The 26,472-nt window shown below is 37.8% G+C and overlaps 1 protein-coding gene across 1 annotated transcript in view; it reads right to left on the bottom strand.

Moving 5' to 3' along the window:
• Window positions 1–2,527: 2,527 nt before the first annotated feature.
• The window catches only part of ASZ1 (ankyrin repeat, SAM and basic leucine zipper domain containing 1), a 34,264-nt gene continuing 10,319 nt past the window's right edge, over window positions 2,528–26,472 (bottom strand). The window contains exons 5-13 of the mRNA XM_058863080.1: window positions 21,494–21,605; window positions 21,116–21,250; window positions 18,643–18,755; window positions 15,687–15,762; window positions 15,250–15,306; window positions 10,296–10,408; window positions 4,996–5,101; window positions 4,469–4,582; window positions 2,528–2,687 (exon numbers count right to left, since the gene is read on the bottom strand). Of these exons, the coding sequence (XP_058719063.1) occupies window positions 2,529–2,687; window positions 4,469–4,582; window positions 4,996–5,101; window positions 10,296–10,408; window positions 15,250–15,306; window positions 15,687–15,762; window positions 18,643–18,755; window positions 21,116–21,250; window positions 21,494–21,605 (985 nt within the window). The 3' untranslated portion in view covers window position 2,528. The remainder of the gene's footprint in view (window positions 2,688–4,468; window positions 4,583–4,995; window positions 5,102–10,295; window positions 10,409–15,249; window positions 15,307–15,686; window positions 15,763–18,642; window positions 18,756–21,115; window positions 21,251–21,493; window positions 21,606–26,472) is intronic.

Below are 26,472 nucleotides of genomic sequence, written 5' to 3' on the forward strand. Positions count from 1 at the left end.
TCTTTGCTTCCTGCCCTATCACTACCATACTGTGACACCTTGCCAGAGAATTTGAAAGAGGCACTGCAACAATATGAAAGTGAATAAAGGATCTTGAAATGCATAATCTAAGCCCGAGTCTGGAACCCAAGAAGGTAAATGCAATTTTTATTTTTTTTTTATGATATGGTATGTTAAAATCTTTGTTCATTTGGCTCTTAAAATGCCCTCCTAATGCAACACAGTTTCTGATTGACCAGTTAATGAAAACAGCTTAAAGTGGTTACTCCAAGACCCTTGCTTCTTGTGAGTGGCTCATGGAATTTTGAACACTATACCTGAACAGTGTAGGATACCAAGGATTCTGCTGGCACAAAGCCTATGTTTAACCCAAATGATGTTCATTCACACATGTGTTTGCAATAGTGACTATTGCATCAGAAACAGGTGATCCATAAGGTAATTCAAAAGGACCACCTTCTTCCAAATGTATTTTGGAGGTAAACTCCTGAAGTTCAGGCCTTTGACTCACTTCTGCAAAAACCACTTTATTATAACTCTCACACTTGAAAAAAAATTAGCAGCAACTATCATGCATTACTTTTTCCCTCCTAAGTATTATACACCAAAGGCATAATAATTTAGTTAGATACTGATAAAACTTTTCTGGAGCAGATTTTCTGCTTAACCACAAGAGCTTCAAGTTAAGCTTAAATGGCCTCCATCTGACCAGATCTTTTCTTCAAATTGATGGAAAAAAAATTTAAATTTTTGTTGTCTCAAATGTCACGCTCTACTAGTGGCAGGAAATGCATCTCTTGAAATTAAAGCTATATTCAGTGTCCTTTGAAGTGGCTTTGTTAATGCAAATTGTCACTTAAGTGGAGAAGTAAGCACTAAGAAGCAGAATCTTTTGAAGGGCAGAAACCCTACTAGGGGTTGAAATAATTCCACTTAACTAATGCAAAAGTACAGGCAGGAAACAGTCTGAACAACATGCCTGGCCACTCCCCCTCCACTACCAACCCCAAAAACCCCAAACAGCTTCACCCAACAGAAACTCACAGTGGACATTAGGTGTCAAAGTTCTAGCAGTACCTGTGAGCCAACCCATCACGGAGCAGCTGCATTTGAACCATATTTTGAGCTGATTATAGGAGGACTGGTGCGCATATAAAAGGTTCTTCTTTCACAATATGCACCCTGATAGTTTAGGATTAATTCTAAGGTAATATGAAGAAATAGAACTATTTTTTAAGTATTTCCTTTTATATACTTTGTTCATGCTGATAGAATGTTCACTTTCACTTCTGGTAGATGGTGGGGCTGAATACAGCTTATCCCCTCTGACACCAGGTTGGGAGCATAAAAAACCAGAAAAAACCTCCCCAACTTATGTTGATTTTGCCTCTGGCCTTATCACTCTGTGGGATATTCCTGGCACTGAAGGATGAAAGGAGGTAAAACACTTGCAGTAACAAGGAAACACACTAATGCCCAGTGCAATTCTCTAAAAGAAGCAGAAAATAGCAATAATAGTAATCAGAATAGCACTCAAGTTTTTATCTTTTCCTTGCTAGTCTCTAGAGAGAATACCAAAGGTTGACTCCACACAACATTTCTGACAACCCAGAGACCAAAAGTTTCACAAGACCAAAAGCTGCACACACCCATCCAGGTTTACAGGTTTTTTTTTTACTCTTTTTATTTTGTTTTGAAAGAAAAATGTTCCTTCCCAAATATTCAGCATTTTTACAGATGTTTACTGAAACGTGCAAAAACATAACTAGTTTGAATTCACTTACACCAATTTCCTTTTTTCCCAAAACAGCTGGTTTGATAAGCAGTTCAAAACCAGTTACAAATGTTTCACTGTGGGATTACAAACACATTTTTAAGCGGAGAAAATATTAAGAAAAAATATGTAGTGAAAGACCAGACCAAGAAAAACCAAACTGTTACGCCTTCTAAGTTGTCTCTGTTCTTATAGCAAAGGACTACTACAATTCTTTTAATAGATGTGAAACTCTTAATAGAGGTGAGTTTCCTGATGGAAGCAGATTTCAGGAATAATTTAAGTATCACAGTTCAGTGGGAAATTACTTTTTTGACAATATGTAACAAGATCACCACAGTTCTCTTGATTCTGAAAAGAAAAAAACCCACGCGAATCTTTCTGCAAGAGAAAAGATCTTTATCAACATAAAACTGAAGGTGATACTTAGAATATTTTAAACCCTCCCAAACCCCAAAACTTATCTGCATAATACACAAACATGTGATATATAACCAGAATTTGCTTATTTTCAGCTCTGAACAGGTAAAAGTAAAAAACTGAAACTAGTAATTAGTAAGCAATAATCACAGTTTTATGCCAAAAAAAAAAAAGCAGCTTTGACAAGATTTTATACTTACATTCTATACCAACAATGAATTTCAAAATAAAACCCTAAGATACTCTTAAGTAACAGTTTTAATTTTTAATAACTTCATTTTTAGATCAAAGTACATACTAGACACAAATACTACAGATATGATGAGAAACAGCTCTAAACTGAAATTCGGGTTCTCTTTGCTACTAATTTAATTACAAAGAAGAAAAAACCAAATCCAAGCAATGTTACCCCTCCCATTTTTATTAATCTTTTTTCCAAGGTGGCTGCTTTTTCTGGAAGTTTCACTTGGTTAGGTTTATTCTTCTCTTCATACTGAGACAGATGTTAAATCCATGTAAGAAAAAAAAAAAAAAGTTAGTGTGAAAGCTTCTTAAGTAGATTATAAAGTACCCAGACCTACAAATCTGCATGCATCTAGGATTGCTATTACTTCTTTCTGTCTCTGTCCTACTTAATTTGAAATAAATGTATATAAATGTTCATCTTATCTGACATTCAACCATTCTGCAATGTGTATTAGAAAAACCAACTGTTTATTTACAAACTTAATTACTCAGGACTAAAACACTGTTATTATTAGATGCTACAAAAATCCAACAATGAAACAACTTAACTCAGACTATCAAATGCTTTAACTAGAACTTCTGCCATTTAATTACTAAAAATCCTGTTTATTTAAAAAGGAAGTTAAATATGTAACAGATCAGATTTTTTTGAAATTAAAGGGAGAGGGGAAAGTACCTGACAATACATGCTGAACCTGAGTGAAGCCTTGTCATAACTGCCAGGGTTAGTTCTGATTTCCTACCTCAGTTCACAATACCTGGAAGGTGATCTCATTTACTGTACTTTCAAAAATTACATGCTACAGACATGTACTGCTGGCAAAGTCTTGTCATGACTAAGCTTAGAAAGCAGCACAGAAGACTTCCAGGGAATTTATACAAACATTTTATGTAAGAGGTTTAACTGTTTCACTTAGAATCACATGCTCATAATAAACACTTGGGTGCTCTACATTCAAAACTGCTCCATCATAAATTAACCAGCACAAAAATATCTTGTATTAAAGTATTCATATGTGAAATTCATAAAACAGGATTTTTAAAAAGAAGGATTTACATTTTTGAAGTAATTAGAAGGCTGTTTCACACAGGAAACAAAGACACCATGCTTTGTCTTGACAGCTATAAAAACTTTCATACAGATAAAGTCAAGTGGCACCAAACCTGGAACCCTCCCAGCCCTTATAATTGGCTTGCATATCTAAGAGGCAAATATATACACGATTGATGATTGCATATGCAAAAAATGAATAAATAGCTAATAAGTTATTTGCCACAGTCTCTAGTTAATATATTTGGTGCTAAGTGATTTATTGGGAGAAAGCTGTTATATTACATTAAATTTACTTAAACTACAGGAAATTGCATTAGTAGCATTTATACTCAAGGTCCGAGTTCCACATGGCTTCGTTCAGCAACAGATTCCTTTCTGACACTGATGCTCCATTTACCCTACCCCAGCAGCCGTTCATTTTACCAGCCTATTACTTAAAATGACCCCATCTGACAAGAGAGTGTCACTGTGTTGGTCTGAGAATGACTGATGTGGTGCTAACATCTAGCCTTGACCTCTCCCACCCTCTTCTTTTGTCACTCTGCAGAGTTATCTGGGATGCCTCCCATTCAATCCATAAAACCGTAGTATCTTCCTTGAGAGTCAATAATTCCAAACAAAAGATTCCTTAATTAAAAAGTACAAGTGTAAGTATTCAGCATGGCATCTATCCCACAGTGGTTGCCCAAGAGCACAGGGATACATTCCAATTAATTCTTTCATGCAGTTGAAAGAAAAAGGTAGACTGTGCTTTCTCTTTTGGAGATTCTCCACACTGCCATGGAATATTAGAGATTATTTCTCATTCTGTCTATGGAAAGGTGGAAGCGGGAGAGATCGATGCATTGTCCAAGCTAAGGCTAAACAGCCTTTGGCAGAACAAGGTATGAAACATTTCCCTGACAGATGTCACATCTGAGGTTGCATCAGAAATGCATACACAGTATTTAACAGCCTCATTCACACACACCCACCTCCACCACGAGGTCCTTCAGTCTGCCAACTTCTTCTCCCAACATTTTAACACTGCAAATCACATCTTTGCAGACTTCAATATAACATTCAGTTGGTGCCCACTGCAGTACCATCTGTTAATAATTACAGTTATTTGCCATAATTACATAATTGTAGATTATAATTTAATATTCTACACTTAATGTATCACAAATGACAGTGCCAGAAAAGGTTTATAACTGCATTTATGCTGGGTTTTAATTGTATGATTTATGCATAACAAGCTACTACTCCCTAGCAGCCTTTGTTGGAAACTTTTGTCATCTTAACTCTCCTATCAGTAGAAACATGAAGAAATAAATCTATCTCTTTTAGTTGTGTGGCCCAACTCTTTGAAATAAATTATTTTTAAGAAGTGTCCTTTAGAGAAAGAGCATTGGACAGCTTTATGTAACTATATAATAACCAAGATGGTTGACGAACATTCATAGTTTTTTTTTTTACAAGGTGGAACAATGAACTCAAAATCAATCTTCTGTTTTAATACCTTGTGAGAATTTTTGAGGAAATGGTTATTCATGGTCTGCACAGGAATGATCAGCTTACTACACTCTTTATTCAACTTCCGAAGAAACTTGAGCAATTCATCTTCACTAGAAAAATAAAATTATATTTTGTTATTTGTCAAATGCTGTAACTTTATGCAATCTGAATATTACCTATGGATTTCCAACACTGGTTAGTGAATTAGACATGCAGTTTCATAATATGCAAAAAACCCAGTATCATTTTAGAAGTGAGCAGGTAAAGATATTTAACATCTTAGCCAGCCGGTTTTTTCTTTCCTCTTGTTGGTCCCATCCCCTCCCTCCCCTGCCTTACTTTGGAAGGACAATATTTCTGATCTGCAGCTTACATTTTTGAGGTAGATGCGAGGGAAAAAGTCTGGTTTGTACTTTGGAGCTAGGACTGAAATGACTAGGTTTAGGGTCATTTAGTCTCCAACAGAATTGAAGAAAATAAGAATTCAGTAATACTGGCTTGGCCCTTGGATCCAGAAACATGTAACTGAGAGCCTAAAATACCTGATGTTATCTATTTTGAAGAAAATTCTTACTTGGTACTCAAATATAAACCAGGAGGATAACTCTCAAAATTAGTTTGACCCATGTCTCCAAAAAGTGGAATGAAGGATAGAAAAAATTAACAGATTATTTTCAGCTTTAAGTTTCTAGAGCTTCCACATGACACTGACTCTACTGTAATGTCTGAGAATTTCAGTCATAAGTCATGGTGCTGGCCAGAAATTTGTTGCCACTCACCAGAAGAGGGAAGAAAGGCAAGGAAGATCATCCAATTGCTTTTACAGAGTGAGCTCTCAAAACCCTGAAACTCCTGAGAAGTGTCTGTATCTCCAGCAGGAAAGTTTCTGCTGACTCTAAGCTATTTGGGGGAATGACAGGCAGGGCCAAAACAAGAGACAATTACAATTCTTACTGCAGAACTTCCTGTTCTGAAGATTCATAGGCTCTAATAAACTAATTCAGACTCCGTTCTCCTCCATTGTCCAGGTAATCTGCTATTAAACCTAAATGCAACATACTCACACCACTGGCTTCTTGCTTCTGAGGGCAAAATGGTATCCAGGAAATTTGTGAAACAGGTAAATTAATCTACAGGCCAATGCAGTGCAAGTATCTAAATGAAGATGGAATTTAGGCCATAGAGTGTAACTGAGTGCTTTCCTTCAACTTTGGGCACAGGATCATTAGAATTTCTGCCTCTGCTCAGGACATCTGTGATTTGCAATAGTGCTGAACTGTTAAAACTTAACATTTAAAACAGAAATATATAGAAGCATTAATAAGCATGTTGGAGGTTTAAAACCAATACTGCATGTGGTTTTCATGAAGATCGGGAAGTACAAAAGCCTATTGGTTTGTTTTCATAAAATAAACTATTGCTTGTTTCAGAAAAATGTAATTAAACTGAGTATTTCAGGTAAAGAACCCAAACACTAAACATCTGGAGATAGTCCGAAAGCTTCTCCCACATTACTATAGCCAAGCCATAATTACAAATATTTTCTTCTACTTAGAGAGATAACTTTTTAGCTGTCTGGGATCAGTTATGGCACCTTTTGTGTTTTATCACAAAGGAAATTATCTTTTGGAATTCTGAAAGGATTCTTGGCAAATATAAAGTCTGTCATGGACTTGAATTAGGATGGGGGGAAAAAAACATTTATTCTATCATACTACTTCACTAAACCATAGCTCTTAAAAAACTCCCCATCTTAACACAGAATTTTATACCTGTTGCAATGACATGCTCTTATATTTAGAAATGGAAATAATGTCTTCAAAAAATTATCACTTTAAAAAAGAATTAAAGGCTGTCAAAACATCAGTGGCTAAACACTGCTAGACACTCCATAAGTTTATAATCAATCAGTTCAAGATTTTCTACTATGTTAGTTTTTCTATGACTTAATGACTGATTCTCCTTCTCACAGAATGACTTTGAACAAATGAGAAGTAAAATCTTTATATAATGGCATGTAAACATTGCCAAAGATTTTAGTCTAAAGGTCAGATACCTAGAATACATGTCAGACAATTTTCTAAAAAATTATGCAGTGCTTGCCATGACTGAAATGCTGGAATATTTTGCATATATCAATCTTCAATTATTTTCTGGTTTTGAGAACTACATATGATCTACACCCACACTATACTAGGAATAAGGTATGTCACCGGTGTGTGAGACTGCACCAGATACTGCGTGGGTATTTCACTGTATTTGGCCACACACAGTGAATGGGTAATTTTTGGATTTCTCTACTTACTCCCTCTATTCAAATTTTTAAGCTGCTCTGCTTGAATATAATGTACTAAACACTACTGTGGAACAATCAGAAAAAAACATATATTTTAACAAAAAAAAAATGCATAAAGCTTGAACTGGGAAAAGTCCCCTTAAACTGTAGCTAATTTTTGCTTGCTGAAGAGTCAATACCTGTTTCCAAAGGCACTAACAGATTCCTGGTCTACCACTTCAGCTCAGCAGCAAAGTCTCCATTTTAATACAAACGGCCTAGATGGTGTTAAAGTATATATACTGTTTCCATATCATACTGCTTTATATCCTCCTGTATGCTGGAACTTTAGTTCTTTAGTTCTTGCAGTACATGCAGTAGATGTTCTTGCAGCACATGTACATGTTTGCAGCTCTTCTGAAAGTACACAGGTGTTTTGATGGAGAATTACAGAATCATAGAATAGTCTGAGTTGGAAGGGATCTTACAGATTATTTAGTTCCAATCCCTCTGCCAATGCTATGACAGGGACAGCTTCCACTAGACTAGATTGCTGAAGCTTTCATCCAACCCGGTCTTGAACGCCTCTGGGAATGGAACACCCATAGCTTTTCTGGGCAACTTACTCTAGTATCTCACCACCCTCACAGTACAGAATTTCTTCCTTACATCTCATTTAAAGCTGTCCTCCATCATTTTGAAGCAATTCGCCCTTGTCCTATCACTACATGCCCTTGTAAAAAGTCTTTCTTCAGCTTGCTGGTAGGCCCCTTTTAGGTCTCTCTAAGGTGTCCCCACAGTCCTCTCTCTTCCAGGCTGAACATCTCCAAGTCTCTCAGCCTGTCTTCATAGGACTGGTGCTCCAGCCCTCTTGGTCATCTTTATGGCCCTCCTCTGAACTCCCTCCAGGCTGATGTCCTCATCTGGGGGTCTTGGAGGTGGTTGCAGTAGTCCAGGTAGAATGTCATAAGAGCGGAACAAACAGGGAGAATCCCCTCTCGACCTGCTGGCCACTCCTCTTTTGATGCAGCCCAGGATATGGTTGGCCTTGTGAGCTGCAAATGTGCATTTGTTGGGGCACATTGAGCTTCTTCCAGCAGTTGAATTTGATGATGCTTGCGGGTCTCTTCCAGCTCAGGATATTCTGTGTTTCTATGATTCTCATCAACCAATATCCCCAAGTCCATCTCCTCAGGGCTGCTCTCAATCCATTCTCTGTCCAGCCTGTACTCAGGCTTGCTGAACTTCATGCACCCACCACTCAAGCCTGTCAAGGTCTGCCTGGATGGTATCCCTTCCCTCCAACACACCACACAGCTTGGTGTTATTGGTACACATACTGAGGGTGTACTCAGTCCCAGTCTCCATGTCTACAGCAGAGATGTTAAACACCACCAGTCCCAACACCAACCCCTGAGGAGTGTCACTTGTTACTAGTCTTCATCTGGACATTGAGCCATTGCCTACAGCTCTTGCCCAGTGTGAATATCCAACCAATTCCTCATCTTTGAGTGGTCTCTGAATGAAATCTCTTCACAGACCAGAAGAAACATCAAAGTCCTCTATCAGGACATGAACTCTCCACTCTCCCAGCCCATCTCAGTTTTTCAAGAGCTTCCTCAAATGCCTTGTACATCCTCCCAAGTCCAACAGCTCAAACTTTGCATTGTGCTGCAAAAATGTTCCTCAAGCAGGCCACAAAGTCTCTTTTTCATACACCAAGTAATGGATAAAATACCAGCACAGCACCAGCACTGGGAGCAATCTGTATGAACGACTGGTTGGGAGTGGAATACGTACTGGACAGTCTCATGGAACTGGGACTCTAACAACACAATGGCAGGATCATTAACATGACTGCTAATGCAGTGTCGGTGCAATTCAGTTCCCTCCAAAGCATGGAGACATGCACAGACTGAATTTGAACCCAAGCACATTCTTTGGGCTGATGAACAACATAACTAACAGGGACTCTAGCCTTACAGCATTCAAATCGTACAGACAGCTCTCCCCAGTACTTTGGAGAGGGAAGGGGTATCTGAGAGTTCCAGCACAGCTGCCAAATCACTAGTCAAGAGGGATATACACACTTCAAAGAGGAACTGAACTGTTACTATTTAATCCATTTTTAGTAGCTATACTTCTGTAAGTTTGGGAACTTAGAAGAGGAAAGATATGGGCATGGGATTTAAATGCAGGTCTAGGTGTATCTTCCAGGAAAAAAAAAAGTACTTCCAGGATAAGAGATTTCAGAAACCTTAAGACTCCTTACCATATTCTTAATTTTTCATTTTGTACTGGATGTGGAGAGCTCTAGCAGTGCTTAGGGAACTTACTAAGTTTAATAAGGTTGCTGAGGAATGTACCTCTCAGCTCCATGGCCTGGCTTTCATGGTGCTGCACAAGACTATACTAAAGAATGAGAGGTGTTGCAGAGTTGATGCCTTAATAGTATAATGAGAAAAAATATCAAGCTGGAATGGGGGTCTGAAGGAGTAACACCTTCTTAAAAAATTTTTTCCTTATAAACCTACTGAATTATATAATCTACGATAGGGAAAATAGCTTCTAAACTGCTTAACTGGTAAGATAAAAAGATGATATATTTTAAAAACCAGTTAAAACTGCATCCAGCGGAAAACAATGACAAAATCTGGAATCTAAAGAGAAGTAGCATTTATGATTTAAGATATACATGTATAAGGTATTATTTTATGAGTTGAAAATTAAAGGCCTATGTAGAAGTTGCATGCATCTCTCCCTCCTGCATTTTTTTTAATTGCATCTTACAATCAGACAGATTTGATTGGAAGACTAACAGAGCCCACCTTGTCTATGCTCCCAACTTTCTTTGTGCAAAACACACCCACCACCAACTCTCATAATCCACTGATTTGCATATTTTCATGAATGTTTTGCATTAAGAGATAAGGGTGTGAGACAATTTTACCTTTGAGCCACAGAAAATAACACAGTCACCTTAAATAGTTAATATTTCACTTCCATTTCCTTAGATATACTGTTAATACCTCAATTCCAGCTTCATCACTTCAGAGAGGTCTTCAAATTTTTTTTCTTCTGTTTGCAGATCGTTAATAGCATCTAGGAGTTTCTGCTGATCTCCAGCATTTGTAATGCCAATCTAAATTTAAAGAGCAATTCCAAATATTATTTACTTTTAAATTTACTAGACACAACAGTACAGTAACACATTTTGCTAGCTTCTAAATATTAAGAATTAAAAGAAGTTCTTTTTAAGTTATTGCAACCAGCTATAATGTATGTAAGTGACAAAGGAAAAAATAAAACCACAGAAAATATTCAATGGTGCAGAACAAAATGACAAAAGATAAGGAACTGCCAAACTGAAACTGCACAGGTTACTCAGAAAATCGGTTTAGAGTTGATTGAAAAAAATAATAGCAGTTTGCCTAAGTATTACCCCAGTCTTGTTAGGCTCCCCATTTCAGAATGATCTGAGTCATCTCTGACAGCAATATAACAAAATATCATGATGGTAATAATTAACTCAGAAAGAAAGAGTAGAAACTATCAAATCAGAATTAAATGGAGAATTTTACAGGAAGACATCTTTTTTAACTGGAGGAAAACACAAAAGATATATACTGTGTAACAGATTCTCCAAGTGATGCCTGGAGCAGAAAACACTGGCAGATGTGCTATCCATCAAGTATCTCAGATTAAATTTTAAGTCATATTTAAATCCTAGGCTGAGAGTTTTCTTGTAGAACACTTAAAGAATAAGAACAGCTCATTTGTTAAAAGGGAAATGCTTCTGTTACACATTCAGTATTTCCCCTGCTCCTCTGACAGGCTGCTGTGCAATGCAGGACTTCTGGTGTTAGCAGCCCTAAGATGCCTCTTCACACAAGTGAAAAATCTCTTGACTTTGCTCCTAAGGTGCCAGCTGGAGTACCTGACTCTACAGGAGTAGACGACTCTGGTATTTGAGACTCAACAATCACAGAGTCTCCAAACTTAGACCATATGGGATCCTCACTGATATTCTAAGGACTTGAAGTTACCTTCTGCACCCCCAGAAATCTGGAAGATGCAGTCTCCCAAATTTCTGTCACAAAGAATTTTGAATGAACAGCTGATAATCCACATCAGATCGACATTCTAGGGAAGAGATTGTGCCTAGAGAAATGCTTGCTTTTATCTGAGACACAATGTTCTGACACCCATTGTTCATTGTGACTGCAAAAAACTGTCCTCCAGGTTCTCCATCAATTAGAGGCAACAAATAACTATGGGCTCACCAGTGTACTGTTAAGCATTTCAAAACCATCTTAGGTTTATAGACAAGTAAGTTCTTCAGTAATGAAAAATCCCAACAAGATTAATTGGGAATTTAACTACAGGTGTCAAGAACTTTTGAGTTTGTAATAGGATTCCATGGGTGCCTGAATAAATTGTACTGAAGTCTTTTTAGCAAATACCACTAGCAGCCTTAAGACAGAAAGATCTGGGTTTCCAATAAATAATTTGCTTCACTTGTCTTGAGCTGTAAGTTTGCTCAATTCATTAGTTCTCAGGTTTGCCTTGTGAAGCCCTATCTGGTATGAACTAATATTTTCTTAAGGCTTACAAAGCATTACAGCAGTCATTTTATCATGAATAAGTAAGCAGATTTCTACAATAGCAGTTATTCTTGAGGAATTAAAACTGTCTTGTTTAACGTAGGAAACTATTGTGAAGACTGCCTTTGCTTTTGACTCTACCTCCTCATTCCCAAAACCAGCAAGTCAGGATACAATTCCCCTAGAAATAAAACATCATTTTGTTCTTCTGCAAATGGATCACTAAGCACCACCACATCTTCAAAATACATGTCAGGAAGCAAAGAATGTGATAAATGTCACTATAGCCTTCTACCACCATAGTAATTCTGCACTTAGTGGTAAAAGGTGCAGATGTTAAGAGACGGAAGGTTGATAGATCAGTCCAAACTACTTCCCAATTTCTAGAGCATCTCTGCAAGAACATGAAGTGGGCCAGAACCTGACAGTTCATGCAATAATGAATGCATGGAGCAACCAAAGCGCAATAAGCCCTTCTTGATGGTTAAGTGAATTTTTAGATTGGTGTTGGTTCACTTGTGCTCTACAGTCCAAATTATGCAAGTATTATTGTGAAGTAGCCATGTTTAAGAACGCACAAGTGCTGTACAATAATTTGGCTACATCTGTAAAACAGACTATAAGCACTGTCAATTTTAGCCAGACCAACTCTAGGAACACCTATTTTTTTTCTTTACTTAAATACATACAAAGCAGCCCCTTGAAATCCAAGTCCCAAGTTCACTCCAGCATGAATGTGACAAGAGGTGAATAAGATTACCTCAACACCTAAAAAATTATATACTGCACAGATAAAACCAGTCAAGCTATGCACAAACCTGACATCAATGCCACTTTGCCCAAGTAACCACTAATTTTAATAATCTGACACATTTCTGTCAAATATTAAATGCTTTTTTCAGAGTGGGGACAGAGGAATGAGTCCTGGAACTGTGATACAGACATACATAGACCAGATAATTATCCAATTATGTAGTTAAAGTTCTGGATTATATTTTGAATTTTGATGTGTCAAGTTTTCATTATACATTCTCAAATCCAAAACAAGACACCAATTTCTCTTATTCTAAACTAAATAAAATGTAAGAAAAAAAAATTAGTCCTAAATGCATCCAGAAGTAAAATTACTTCTCTTGTTATTTTACGAGAAAAATGCTTAAAACAAAATAAAAAATGTGAGCCTCATTAGTAGTGCAGACAAAAACCTCCAAATGTTGAATAGACATGTCCCAGTATATTGAACACATTTTTTCCAGAATGGAACAGTTTATAAGGTTAAGGAATGCAAGGATTTCAGCTTGATAGACTCATTGTTTAGGCTCTGTTGTGGAACACAGATAAAGATATTTACAGAGAAAATATCTTCCTATATTGTTTGATGGAGGAAAGCATATCATGTTAATGACAGGATTTCTCCCCAGTTCTCTGGATACAAAGCAGCTTGGTTCAGAGGCATTCATCAGAGGTCATCATTAATCTTTGTAGTAATAAGATCCAGGCTCTTTAAAACAGCTGGCTGTTAGCTGAAGGTCTGCTATCACAGTAAAAACTTTCAACTCTGAAGTTACAAGGAAACAGATTAGATTTGTTCTATCAGCAGTGCGGGGAGAAACCCTTAGCAGAGCTCTAAAACTAGACTGCATAAAGAATTTAGGATAACTTATGAAGTGCTAATAAGCCAGGAGTGTTATGCCATTTTTTAATGTCTCCTCAATTGAAGACTCACTAATTAATTTATGTCCATGCACAAAGCATGACTTATTTTTCCTGTTTCCTGCTGTTGCACAGCTAGCAGACAAAGCAATTAAATTCTTACAGATATTATCTTCCTGTGTAGAAGCAGCTGATCCATGTAGTTATTTCAATTTGTTCAAAGCTTTGTTTGCTTTCATAATAGCAAGCCTCAAACAATTTAGAACACTGAAACAGAGTTATTATTTTGAATGAAATTACACGTCTTTGCAGAGGGAACCATAAAGCTTAGCCATTCACTGAAGTCCACAATTCTCTCCTCTTCCCACAATGTTTCCTGAACAAAAACAAGTGATAACTACAATACTAAAGCAAGTGATCAATATGATAATACACTCAGACCAGTTTAACGCAATCATGCTCAACACAGCAGCTCACAAAATATTGAGAAGAAATCCACAAGAGTCTCTTTAAATGACAAAACTACTATCAATAGGGGCTTTAGAGTTCTAAAAATTCCAGGACACCAGGATGCTGTCCAATGATCCTGAGGCCTCAGAAAAGCAGTAACATGAAAACATACTGACATGTCTTACAATATTTTGCCCTAGATCAACTCCTAAAAATCTCTTCATTGACAAAGCTCCCTATGTGAACACCCCCTGAGAATACAGAATTACTTGTGACTTCTGTCAGAAAAATGAATTACTCAGTTACAAGACAAAACATCAAGAAAAACAATCCTTGTTGATTGTCCTTGTAACTTGTCCACTCTAAAGGAATACAACGTTGGATCCAGCTGCCAGAACACACACCTCCTTGGTACCAGGATTAGGAGAAAATAAGGCTGACACTAAGACATGCCTAGCTCCAGTAGCAGGGAGTAGTCTTTAAGCTGCTGTTTTTACAAGGTGTCTTTGGAATCCCAGACCAGAGATTCCAAACCTCCCCAGTACAGGGTGCTCAGAAGAATCCTGCAGCCTGAAGTACTTAAGTTGTTCCAATCAGACTCCTATAACTGGATTTTATTATAGCACCCCCCTGTAAGCACAGGAAGTCCTTTCACGTCTCACAAGAAAAATTCCAACAAAGAATAAAAAAAAGCAACCACCACATCCCAACTGAGAACTGAAGCCTTGTAATAATGCATTGTTTAGCCAAAATACTAACCTTTGCAAACAGCAAAACAACAACCTTCCCAGTTACGGTAAACTGTAAGACACAAAATCTTCTCTTTTCTCCCTTTTTTGGGGGGGCATAAGGTTTTACAAACCTACATGGGATATAAGATTCTACAATTTAAACAATTTAAATGTAAAAGAGCTCTTTTTTCTCCAACAAAAATTACCACCTCACAAAGGAGGAGCACATCTAAATTAGTTGTTTAGTATTATCTACTGCTATTCCTAGCACTGATTTTCCTTCAGAGAAATCACAATTAAAACCTAAAAATGGTAACAACTAAAACTTAAACTAGAACTATTTCCAGTTCACCCCAATCACTCATTGGTCTGTGAGATTACACACTTCAGAAAAACCCTGTCTATACTAATATTAAAATTCAAAAAGTTGTAGAAGATGCTGAAAGAATTCTTGCAAGGTTAGACATTTATAATGAGAAGTTAAGACATTAAAAACATTTAAAAAAGAGGCAAAATTAAATTAAATTCTAAAGTAGCAAACTGACCTGTATTAAGTCATCTTTTTGCATGATCAGAAGTTGTCTTAAAGTTATACCTTGTTCCTGTAGAAAAAAAAGGGGTTTCTGCCATCAAAAAGAATTTCAACATATTCAAAATATTCAAAAAGAATAAAACAGTTTTAACTTGATTTTCTTCCCTCTTTTACTTCAGTTTTCAGGAACAAAACTAGGTACAAAACATCAGTATTGAAGCAATGAAAGTTCTGTCTAGTTTAGAAATATCAATTGTTGTGACTAATGCACATAATCAAGAAATCCAATTCAGTCCACTGCAGTTTAACCTCCCATTTTATAAATAAATTTCTGTTTAAGGAATTTACTTTAACTAATATATTAATGGTAATATAACTTTTTTATTATGCAGTAGGTGCATTTTGCCTTCACAGATTACTTCACAGGTAGCAAATATACCACAAAATTACCTCCAATAATCCTCTAATGTGTTCTAGACCAAGACCATGTAAAAACACTTCCATGTCATGAAAAGTTGAATAGGAACTGTAAAGAAAATTAATGAGATTGGAGTTAGAAACAGTGGAAATTAAAAAAAGAAAAAAACAATAAATCCATAACAAAATGTTACAGAAAAGCTTCCCAGACATAGCACTTGGGAGGAACCTGAAGCTGGCACACACATCTGCTGATGACAGAAGTACCTTATAAGCATATAACTTAATCTATCAAAAATTTATAGATGTCTTTTCTGTCTAGGAAGTTGAATTGAGCCCAAAGGAGATGACTTTTGTACATAAAGGTCATTTTAAGTCACAAAACATTCCAAATGAACCTTAAAGTTGGGTCACAAAAGCCTGAAAAATGTGGAAGTGGGGTTAAGGAAGGTAACTATGTATTCTTATCAGACAACATTCATATTAATTGGATTCAGTCCACAACTGATACCCTTCTGGTTCCACTTAAGCCAAAAAATGTTAACAAGAAAACAGGACTGTCTGTAATTAAAAATAGTGGAAATTACTCCATCAAGAAACTTGACAGAAGACTGATGTTCCAAAGGTAGACTGAGGAAGTAGTTAACACTGAACTGTAGGTTCAGAGTTTAACACTTGTAAACAAATATAAAATATCAATGTTGTTCACCACTCTACCAATGGATATAAAAGTATATGAGGAAAAATAACTAAACAATCAGATAAACTGTAATGAAATTAATTAAATGGAAGAGCAAATCCTACAAAATCCTGAAAGGACTACTGCATTTGCTACAACAAACTCTATCCAAAATCCTGACTTACGACGATACTTTGCTCTCTCTTGTTGTACGCCCTGAAACGAAGGATTGCCTCCTCTTCCCCTCAAAAACTGAAGGAGCATCTTGAGTGCCATCACATGGCACGTACAGGGCAGCCAAGGAAAGGGACCCAGCCAGCATAGGTTTAAGAAAGATGGGTCCCGCTAGACCAACATGACCTCCTCTGAAGACAAGGTGACCCAGCTAGTAGATGAGGGAAAGGTTGTGGATGTTGTCTTATCTATCTGGACTTCAGTAAAGCCTCCAATACTGTCTTCCACAGCATTCTCCTGGAGAAGCTGGCAGCCCATTGGGTTAAAAACTGGCTGCATGCCCAGGCCCAGAGAGTGGTGGTGAATGGAGTTACATTCAGCTGGCAGTCACTGGTAGTATTCCCCAGGGCTCCGTGTTGGGGCCAGTCCTGTTTAATAGTTTATCGATGGTCCAGATGAGGGGATCGAGGTTACCCTGAGTAAGTTCACACATGACACCAAGCAGGGTGAGAACGTTGATCTGATGGAGGGTTACAAGGCTCTGCAGAGGGACCTGGACAGGCTGGATCAACGAGCCAAGGCCAACTCTATCAGGTTCAATAAGGCAAAGTGTTGGGTGCTGCCCTTTGATCATATCAACCCCATGCAGTGCTACAGGCTGGGGGAAGAGTGTCTGGAAAGTGGCCCAGCAGAAAAGGACCTTGGCATGCTCAGTGACAGATGAATATGAGCCAGTGTGTGCCCATGTGGCCAAGAAGACCAATAGTATCCTGGCTTGGATCAGAAATTGTGTGGCCAGCACGACCAGGGAAGAGATTGCCCCTGTGCACTCAGCACTGGTGAAGCCACACCTCAAGTTCTGTTTCCAGTTCTGGGCCCCTCCCTACAAGACAGACATTGAGGGGCTGGAGTGTGTCCAGAGAAGGGCAACAAAGGTGGTGAAGGGTCTGGAGAGTGAGTTGTACGAGGAGCGGCTGAGGGAGCTGGGGTTCTTTGGCACAGCGAAAAGGAGGCTCAGGGGAGACCTTATCACTCCCAGCTGCCTGAAACAAGGCTGTAGCCAGGTGAGGATTGGCCTCTTCTCCCAGACAACCAGCAACAGAACATGAGAGCTGACCCAAGGGAGGGTCAGGCAGGATATCAGGAAGAATTTCCTCACTGAATGGGCGGTCAAGCATTGGAACAGGTTGCCCAGGAAGTCGTTGAGCCACCCTATCCCTAGAAGAGTTCAAGAAATGACTGGACATGGTACTTAGTATTAAGGTTCAGTTGGCTGGTAATGTTTAGTCAAGGGTTGGCCTCGTGGAGGTGTTTTCCAATCGAAATGATTCTAAAAACAGAATCTGGTGAGGCTTTGCCTGAAGTACTCTGTCTGAGACCACCTCATTGTGAACTCCCATCAGCCTAATGCTACAAAACTGGAGCATTTCAAATTCAGCAGGACTAGCTGAGCAGGGGCATTATGACCAATCAGAACAGACTATGGGCACTGCAAGCTGTCTTTTTAAGACCATGCAGCTCAAGCTGAAGGACACAAGCGGTTGGTTTGTTGAGGACTTCTTAGCCATGCTCTTGTACAAAATCATATCAGGAATCTCTGAAGTTGCTGAAGCAGGTACTGATTTCAGGCATAAGGCACCTTCAATCCTCAGTGTCAGGGGCACACTGCCAAAACTTCCAGAGCTCAACTGGTATTCATACTTAATTATGACTTTCCAATTGATTCAGGAAAAAAGAAAATGGCATAGCTCTTCTTGATGCAATGAAGCTGAACAGACATTCAGTGAAAGCATCAAAAATTTAACGTGATAATGAAGATTTTATCTAAGCACAGAACAAGAAGTATGCAACAGGGGAGCATACAAATTTAACAGAGCTGAAATGAAGCGACACTGGCTCTCCTATACTTTACACTAAATGAGAGGAAAGAAAAATCTAGAGCATGCTTTTTGTTTATATTGCCAAGGAACTTTGTAATCTTGAAAAATTGATCGAACATTAATATACTTACTGTGGACTCTTGGTAGTATTCCAAACAAAACACATTATGTATCAAAACAACTTAAGCATTGATATGAACAAATACAATCTCTTAGGAATTTTTATAAGCTAAAATTACACTACAACTGTATTTACCCAACACTGTGGTCAGAGACAGCAGTCAGAAATTTGCAGATAGCCTCTTGCTCAACTGTTTTATGGTATCTCCCTTGCATGTGATTTGCAGCCAAAGAGAGCAAACTAAATATCTGGAACAGTCAAAATGAATTAATTATTATTAAAACTCAAAATGTAAAAAAAATATATAGGAGTAAGATTACAATCAATTACTACTTACAGCGAACATGAAACATCTGCCACTTCTCTAAAGCATACACCTATAACAAGGTGTAACAAGACTAAACTAGGAGTTCACCAATAGTGTTTCTGAATTAACTAAATTCCAGCACAACGATGAACACAGAGCAGAGTGGTGTCTATCATATGGTCTAAAAAAAGCATCTGCCACTACAGAAAAAGCCAAACACCAACACAGTATTTTTTGCTGCTTGTTTGCAAGAATTCTACACACTCAATGCAATAAGTTCTCTAAAGAACACAAGTCATATGACTCTTTTAATGTCTCCATTTCTAGTGCATATATAAACATAACATTTATCAATTTACAACTGACAATCTAAGTTAACCATATCTGACAGAAAGGGATTCTTCTAACTGATCAAAGAAGAAGCCTTCTGCTAGGCATCACTATGCAGTAGTGATGGATTGCAGACATTGAACTGCCTCTCTGTGGGTTTTGAGATAGTTACAAGAAAATTCAGCAAAAGAAATAAAACCTCAATAAAGCTGAAAGAATAGTGAAACCACTTGCCAGAAATTTAAAACTGGACTAGCCAGTTCTATATACAGACACACAAGTATGTGGCTTGATGCTGGCTGGCAAATAAACCCCTACTGAGGCCAGCATGATGGGGAGAATGAGACATGGAAAAGTGAGAAAACTTCATGGACTGAGCTAATACAATTTGATACGTGAAGGCGAAGAAAAACCCAAACCCAAAAGCTAAGTGATGCAAAAGCAGGAACTTGCCACCTCCCACCAATAGACGAATGGCCACTCACTCTCCAATTTTATTGCTGAGCATGATGTTAGAGGGCATGGAATACCCCTTGTGTCAGCTGGAGTGAGCAGCCCAGGGCTGTGCCCCCTCCCAACCTCTTGCTCACTCTCAGTCTACTTGCTAGAAATGGGGAGCAGAGTGAGAAACAAAGATGGCCTTGATTCTGCACAAACACTGCTCAGCAATAGCTGAAACACTGGTGAGTTATCAACACTGTTTTGGTGACAATCCTAAACCACAACATCCTACAGGCTGTTTGGAAGAAAAGTAACTCCCAGACAAATCCAGAATAACACAAAAGAAAAATATTTTTCGTCCCAGAAAGTTTCTGCAGACATCATCTGTATGACAGCCCCACGGGTTGTCAACAGCCTGAAAGCAGACCCTGAAGCTAGAAGCAGCTCATGACCATTAAATATCTCAATACCATCTGCAAGACTTTGCACCAATTGTGTGAAAGTCAGGACTTCAGGTCAAGAGGCAAGAGCCATCTCTCAAGTGTGACAAGCCTGTATTCCCTCCATGTCAGAGAAAGTCATGTTATAAAGACTATGGCTGCAACTTGCTGAACAAGTTGTTTATCAAAGGCAGAAAGCATTTGTAACCCTTTCCAGTAACCTGAGCTAGCAGATCACTGAGCCTCAGACACAGATCTTGTTGGCTTCCACTGACAGCTCTGCGCATAGTTATCATTTTTGCTCCTGCCTAGCCCTTGAGTCTGGCAGGGAAATGAAAAAAAAAAAAAAAAAGAAAGAAAAGGTAAGAAAAAAAAAGCTGTAAATTGCAATTCTTAAGAGTGAATTATACATTTTTGAAGAGCCAGTGTAAAAAGCCACATCATTGGTAAGAGCAACTCAGAACAAAATACACAGGAATATGGTCTGACTGATCTACCATGTATCATCTGATAACAGCAGTAAATGTATTTATTTTAGGAGAACACATGTTTCAGTAGCTCTCTACATTGGTAATTAGCAGCGGCTCTTTCCATGATCTGAGGGCAAATTTACATTATTTTACACCTTCCTCCAGAGAACAGATTTTGAAAATGGCTAATACCAACTTCACTTTTTTTGGCTTTAGCTTTTCACTTCCAAACTCAATGTGAAACTATACTCTACAGATCAGTTTGATATCAGCATTCTCTCATGTACTTTGGCAGATAGGTAAAAAACAACACAATTTTCTACTTCTCATATCAACAGGGCAAACATGAATAATCCCTTGTTTTGCATTCTACGTCTAAAGTCAATGATTCTGAAAGAATAAAGAAAAAAGGTTTCAAAACACTACAGTATAGCCTTTACAGCACTGTGAAAAGCTGTGATATCACAAAAAATAGTCTGTTATAAACATAAAAGCGATAGTATTCAACTAGCTGCTATAATGTAGTTATTGAAGTAATACTTCTACTGAAAATTATACAATTAATTAACAGATTTTTGACACAAAACACAGAATTTGCATTTCTAAGAGAAATTAAATACCTCTAAATGTTTATTGATTTTTGCTAGCTCTGCTGCTGTTTTTTCATCCTTGGTCTGTAGATTTTTGTCAGCTCCTAGCTCAAGCAACTTCAAAATTACACTTTTATGTCCATGCTGTGCTGCCCATATTAATGCCTGCAAAGAACAACTTTGTTTTACCAATTTTACATATGAAGCAAACACCAACAGTTTCAATAAATAAAGCATGGTGCAATATGGAGACAAAGACTTAATTAATGCAAGAGGATCTCAAAGTAGTGTTAAAGCAGAAAATTATGAGGAATGTTTCTCAGAAAGCTGTACTTCAAAACAAGCTAGTGGATACTCTCTTTTTAAATTCTTTATCATTAAATACAACACACAAAATAAATCACTTACTGTATATCCATTTTCATCTTGGGCATTTATGTGTGATCCATGAGCAACAAGAAAAGCAACAACCCGAGGATAGCCTTTTCTAGCTGCATACATCAGTGCAGTCATTTGCTTCCTGAAAGAAAAGGTGCCAGTTAAAATAGAGTACACCAAAATGCATAAAGGAAAAATAAAGGTTCCACACTTCAATTTTAATTTAAAAAAATATTTTTAAAAGGCACAGTCTAAGTGATGTGTTCTACATGCAGAATAATTTCAATCCAAAGTTTGGAAAAATCTGCAGTTTCATCAAGGGCAAGATATAAATCACAACTGAATACACAAGAAAACGAGTATTGCAAACAACAACTATGTTCATAAATGCAAAACCCTCTCTGGCAGAATCAGTGTAAGCAAAAGAATCACAGATCATACAGCTCTTAGTGCTGTGCAGAGGCATGATGCAATAGCAGAGGCTGCACACCTATTACTAACAGTAACCCCAAGTATGCCCAAGTGAATTACATGTACAGGTAATACTAAAGATCTTAACTTTTCAAGTACTAAAACTAAACACAATCTTAATATTTTTGCCCTTTATCCCATTTCTGTCTTCTGCTCACAGAAGTTGCACCAGAGAAAGTTCAGATTAGATATTAATTTTTTTTGTTTTCCCCATTGAACAAGTGGTTAGGCACTGGAAGAGTTGCTCAGAGAGGCAGCAGAGTTACTGTCTCAGGAAATGCTCAAAATGGGCCTGGATGTGGCACTCTGGCATATAGTTTAGGGCTGGTTATGGTGGTGCCAGGTTGTTGGTCAGTCTAACATGATCTTGAAAGTCTCTTCCAATCTTGCCAATTCTACGATTCTATGAAGTGTATCTGTTGATACCTTCTTTCCCACACAGCTTACTGTTTCCTACAGCTGCTGAAAGAGTACTTAAGACACCACCCTTCCCATTACTTCGGTTTTTTGTATCCCAAAACCATGAGGACAGCAGTCTACTGATCTGTCTTAGGGTGTTTCTTAAGCATATCATATCCCATAATCATCTGTGCCCCATAATCATTACAGTATCTTTAAGATCTTGCAGTAGGGGACCTTGTGTGTGTGTGTGGAGGTTGCTTTTATGCACTAAGAGGCTCCAGCCCAGCTGTTTCACCTGTTGTGCCCACTGTGCCGTGCCTTGCCATGGGGAAGCTCTTTGTCTGCAGCTGGAACAGCTCTGTGAGGCTCCTGCCTTCCAGGGAAGGCTCTCATGCCATCCTGTCACTCGGTCCTACAAAGCCTGAAGCTCTCCTGCCAGGCTCATTTCGGGAACAGGTAGTTTCCAGCATTTCAGGTCTCTCTTTGTTGCAGTGGGGTATGAGGTCTAGCACTTAGTTTTTTTCCCCATGCCTTTCTGTTAAAGCATTCTGTTTATTAATAAACCAATGTTTTTTCCTCTTTCACCTCTTATTATTCATCTCTTATTGGTGGAGAGAGATTGCTGGAATACTTAAAGGAGATGACTCATTCCAAAGTGTTCTCCTTTGAACTGTCTCAAACCAAGCCATGATCTTACTGTTCTACATATGCTTACAAGATGAAGCCATTGTAAAATATAGCTCAAAAGCTTCTGTTTGCAAAGTATCTTCCCAGATCCATGACACATTCTTTGGTGGAACAAGATTGCAGAATTAAGAAAAAAAAAAAAGCAGTACTGGAGGAAAAAGATTGTAGAGTTTCTGGTTGCTACTAAGTAACAAGATTTAAACCAAAATATTTTACTACTGTTTTTTTAATTAAAATCTATTGTATTTTAAAAAGCAACTGTTTTACATGAAAAAATACTAGATTTTGCTTGTAATGTATAGCTCCATGTCAAAAATCTGGTCAATAAAGATTATTCTATTTTGCTAGGATATACCTGAGAGGGGGGAGGACTTCCCAATACTGTGTTTCTTAATACTAAGTTCATTGACCACTAGAGGGATCCCCAAATTCATGTCTTCAAGCAACTGCCTTAGAATTTCTGTCTCCTTCCAGAGAGCTTTTCTAGAACTAAGGCTTTGGACATTTTTCTTTGGTTTTGATCATTCATACAAGGATAATGTTTTGTCCTATGCAAACACAGTTAAAAACATACTGAATGAAATCCAGTAACATTACAAATTTGAAACAACCTTATGCTAGGGGAAAAGAGTCAATCACACAGAGATAGGCAAAATGAAAGATAATGAGACCTTCAAGACATACAGCCAACAACATAAAGGAACTTGGTAATGAAGCAAAAAGACTTGCATCAGTCTAGAACTAACTTAGTTTATCAACACTACAAAAGCAGAAGTTCTGACTGTATGTGAGGAGACATTTCACCATGGAGCACAGCCAGTCAGTGGAACTGATTGCTCAGAGAAGTTTTTTAGTCTCCATCTTTAGTGGATTTCAAGACCAGATGGCAACCCAGCCCAATTTTACAGCAGATGTAGCTTTAAAGAAGCTGGACTAGAAACTTTCTGAAATCACTTCTGACCTGAATTACCCTGTGAACCTATGAAGATTACTATAAAAATGGAGAAAGACTATAATCTTCATCTTCAAATTAGTAATTGGTATCTACACATCACACTATCTCTATAGGTCTGTATGGATATGTCTATACAGAGACATATACAGTTATCTATATTTTAAAGTATGAGCAGAAGTCGATTACAACCTAATAATTTGTAGCAACAAAATTCAAACTTGTTTGCCTAACATGGACACTCACTCCCACGCTTATTTCTTTTCTGCGATAGGTAGCCTTTGACAAACTTCCCATGCCATCACCTTTGATGCAAAACCAGTCCAATCATGCCTGATTTAATTTTCATTTCTCCTGCTCTCAACCTTTTTTTTTTTTTTAATTTCGATACTACTTCACAATTATCTTCTGCTTTTTCAAAGGAAAAATACTAAACAAAAGCCCTGAGGCTACAGAATAGTCTGTTCTCCAAAGAATATGATGTAGTTAACAGCTGTATAGTACTGCAGACATGGTACCAGAAATCAACCCAACAACTCAATGACACTAAAGCTACTAAAAGGATTGCTCCATTTACAAGTAAAACTCAATACATACAAAATTTAAAAGGTCCATCAAATGCACTGCAAGCATTTAATTTCAGGGCTTGATTTTTATTTTCAAAGGATACAAGCTGTTTCAGGATGGAAACACACACACTGCTGCACAAAGTTGTACCTCTATGTGCAAGAGTGGGCACTGAACCACCCCATGAAAGCAGCGTCCATTTACATGTACGGCCACAGGAGGGAGACAAGAGCATTGGGGAAAACAAACCTTGTTTTCCTAACCCTGAAATGAACCCCCACAACCACAACAGCAAGCTTTAACATGGCAAATCCGCTTTCCTGCTTCAGTTGAGGAGAAACTAAGCTTATTGATACATCTCAGTGCAATCTAAAAATGTTCATAGAGTATTATGATAATCATCCAGACAGATCTTAAGGATCCTTTCATCATTTTGAGGAACTGCTGCGTTTCAGCAGTCTGGCTTGCAGATGACCTTCTTGTCCAAATACCCATTAAGTCCTTTTGTATGGTACGATTTGCCACATTTTTCCATATTGAATATGATACTCAAGTCATAGTCAGTAAATAAATAAAATCTTAAAAGGTATGTAAGCTATTTATTAATAAAACATCTATGTTTGCATCCAGTTTTTCAGCACCTATATTAAAAACAGGGCTCCATGCAAATGAAGAGATTTTTGTTTATTTGTTTTTATCTTTAGAGTCACAGAAAATTTTGAGTTGGAAGGGACTCACAAGGATTACAGAGTCCAACTCCTGGACCTGGACATGCCCAAGAATCACACCACATGGTTGAGGGCACTGTCCAAATGCTTCTTGAGCTTGGTGCTTCAAACTTGGTGCTATGACCATTTTCCTGAGCAGCCTGTTCCCATGCCCAACTACCCTCTGGCAGAAGAACCTTTTCCTAATATCCAATGTAAACATCCTTTAACACAGCTTCACGCTCTAAATCTCCCTGCTTTTATATTAAGACTGGAGAAAAAGACAAAAATGGAAGCTTTTTCAGTTTCTAGGGCCATTCAAGACTTAGTATGTTATGTGCACACAAAGATACAACCAGAAGTTCTTACAGGCTCACTTCACCTTGTGGAAAAAACAGGGAAAAATTTACATCACAAAACAAGCTGAGTAGAACAGACCTACTACCCCGAAGCCTCCTATCCTGGATGATCAGGAGCCATGACAGAACTGGTGATAAAGTTTTATCTCCTAGATGGCAAGCATATGACTCAAAAAAGTACTGAATAGCCATCGTTAAACTGAATCTGTGGTGCAGAATTCACTGCACTTGACAAATAAACATGCTTATGTTTGGGATCATGATCTCAAGCAAGACAAACTTCACCTTCCTGGAAAATTTCAATAGAGGAAGGAGAGATGTCTCCTATTTATACACGGGTTTCTTTCCACTGGGGAGACATCTATAGAAAATTCACTATTTCAAGTTGGTGGTCTTGACAAGTTTTAAGTGAAGTCTCATAACTGTATATGTGTTTATTAACAAGACCAGTGTATCAATAATACTAAAAAAAAATACAGCAGGTAGAAAACAATTTAACCCAGAGTTTAGTCTCCATCTTTTGAGATCCCAAAGCAAGGAAATGATACTGCAAGACACTATTTTAGTCTATTAATCTGTAAACTGTACAATGCTTCAGATAAACAGGAAGCATCTTCAGAAGCTTTTGGAGCCAGTTTCCCCACACCACTGCTGCCCATTAAGTCTGGAACTGAGAAATTAAGTGGCAACAGTGTGCTCACAGCAACAGAAGATAATCTATCTGCCCATTTTCTGGCTTAGTGGGATTTAGTGATGAAGTGGGAAACTCTATATAACAAGTAATATTGGAAGAACAAACTTTAGTAAAACTTTAGGAAAGCACTACAGGTTAAAAAAGGTTTTTAAAACACACTACTTAAAGAT

Source organism: Poecile atricapillus, chromosome W, assembly GCF_030490865.1.
Source record: "Poecile atricapillus isolate bPoeAtr1 chromosome W, bPoeAtr1.hap1, whole genome shotgun sequence".
Classification (NCBI taxonomy): Eukaryota; Metazoa; Chordata; class Aves; order Passeriformes; family Paridae; genus Poecile; species Poecile atricapillus.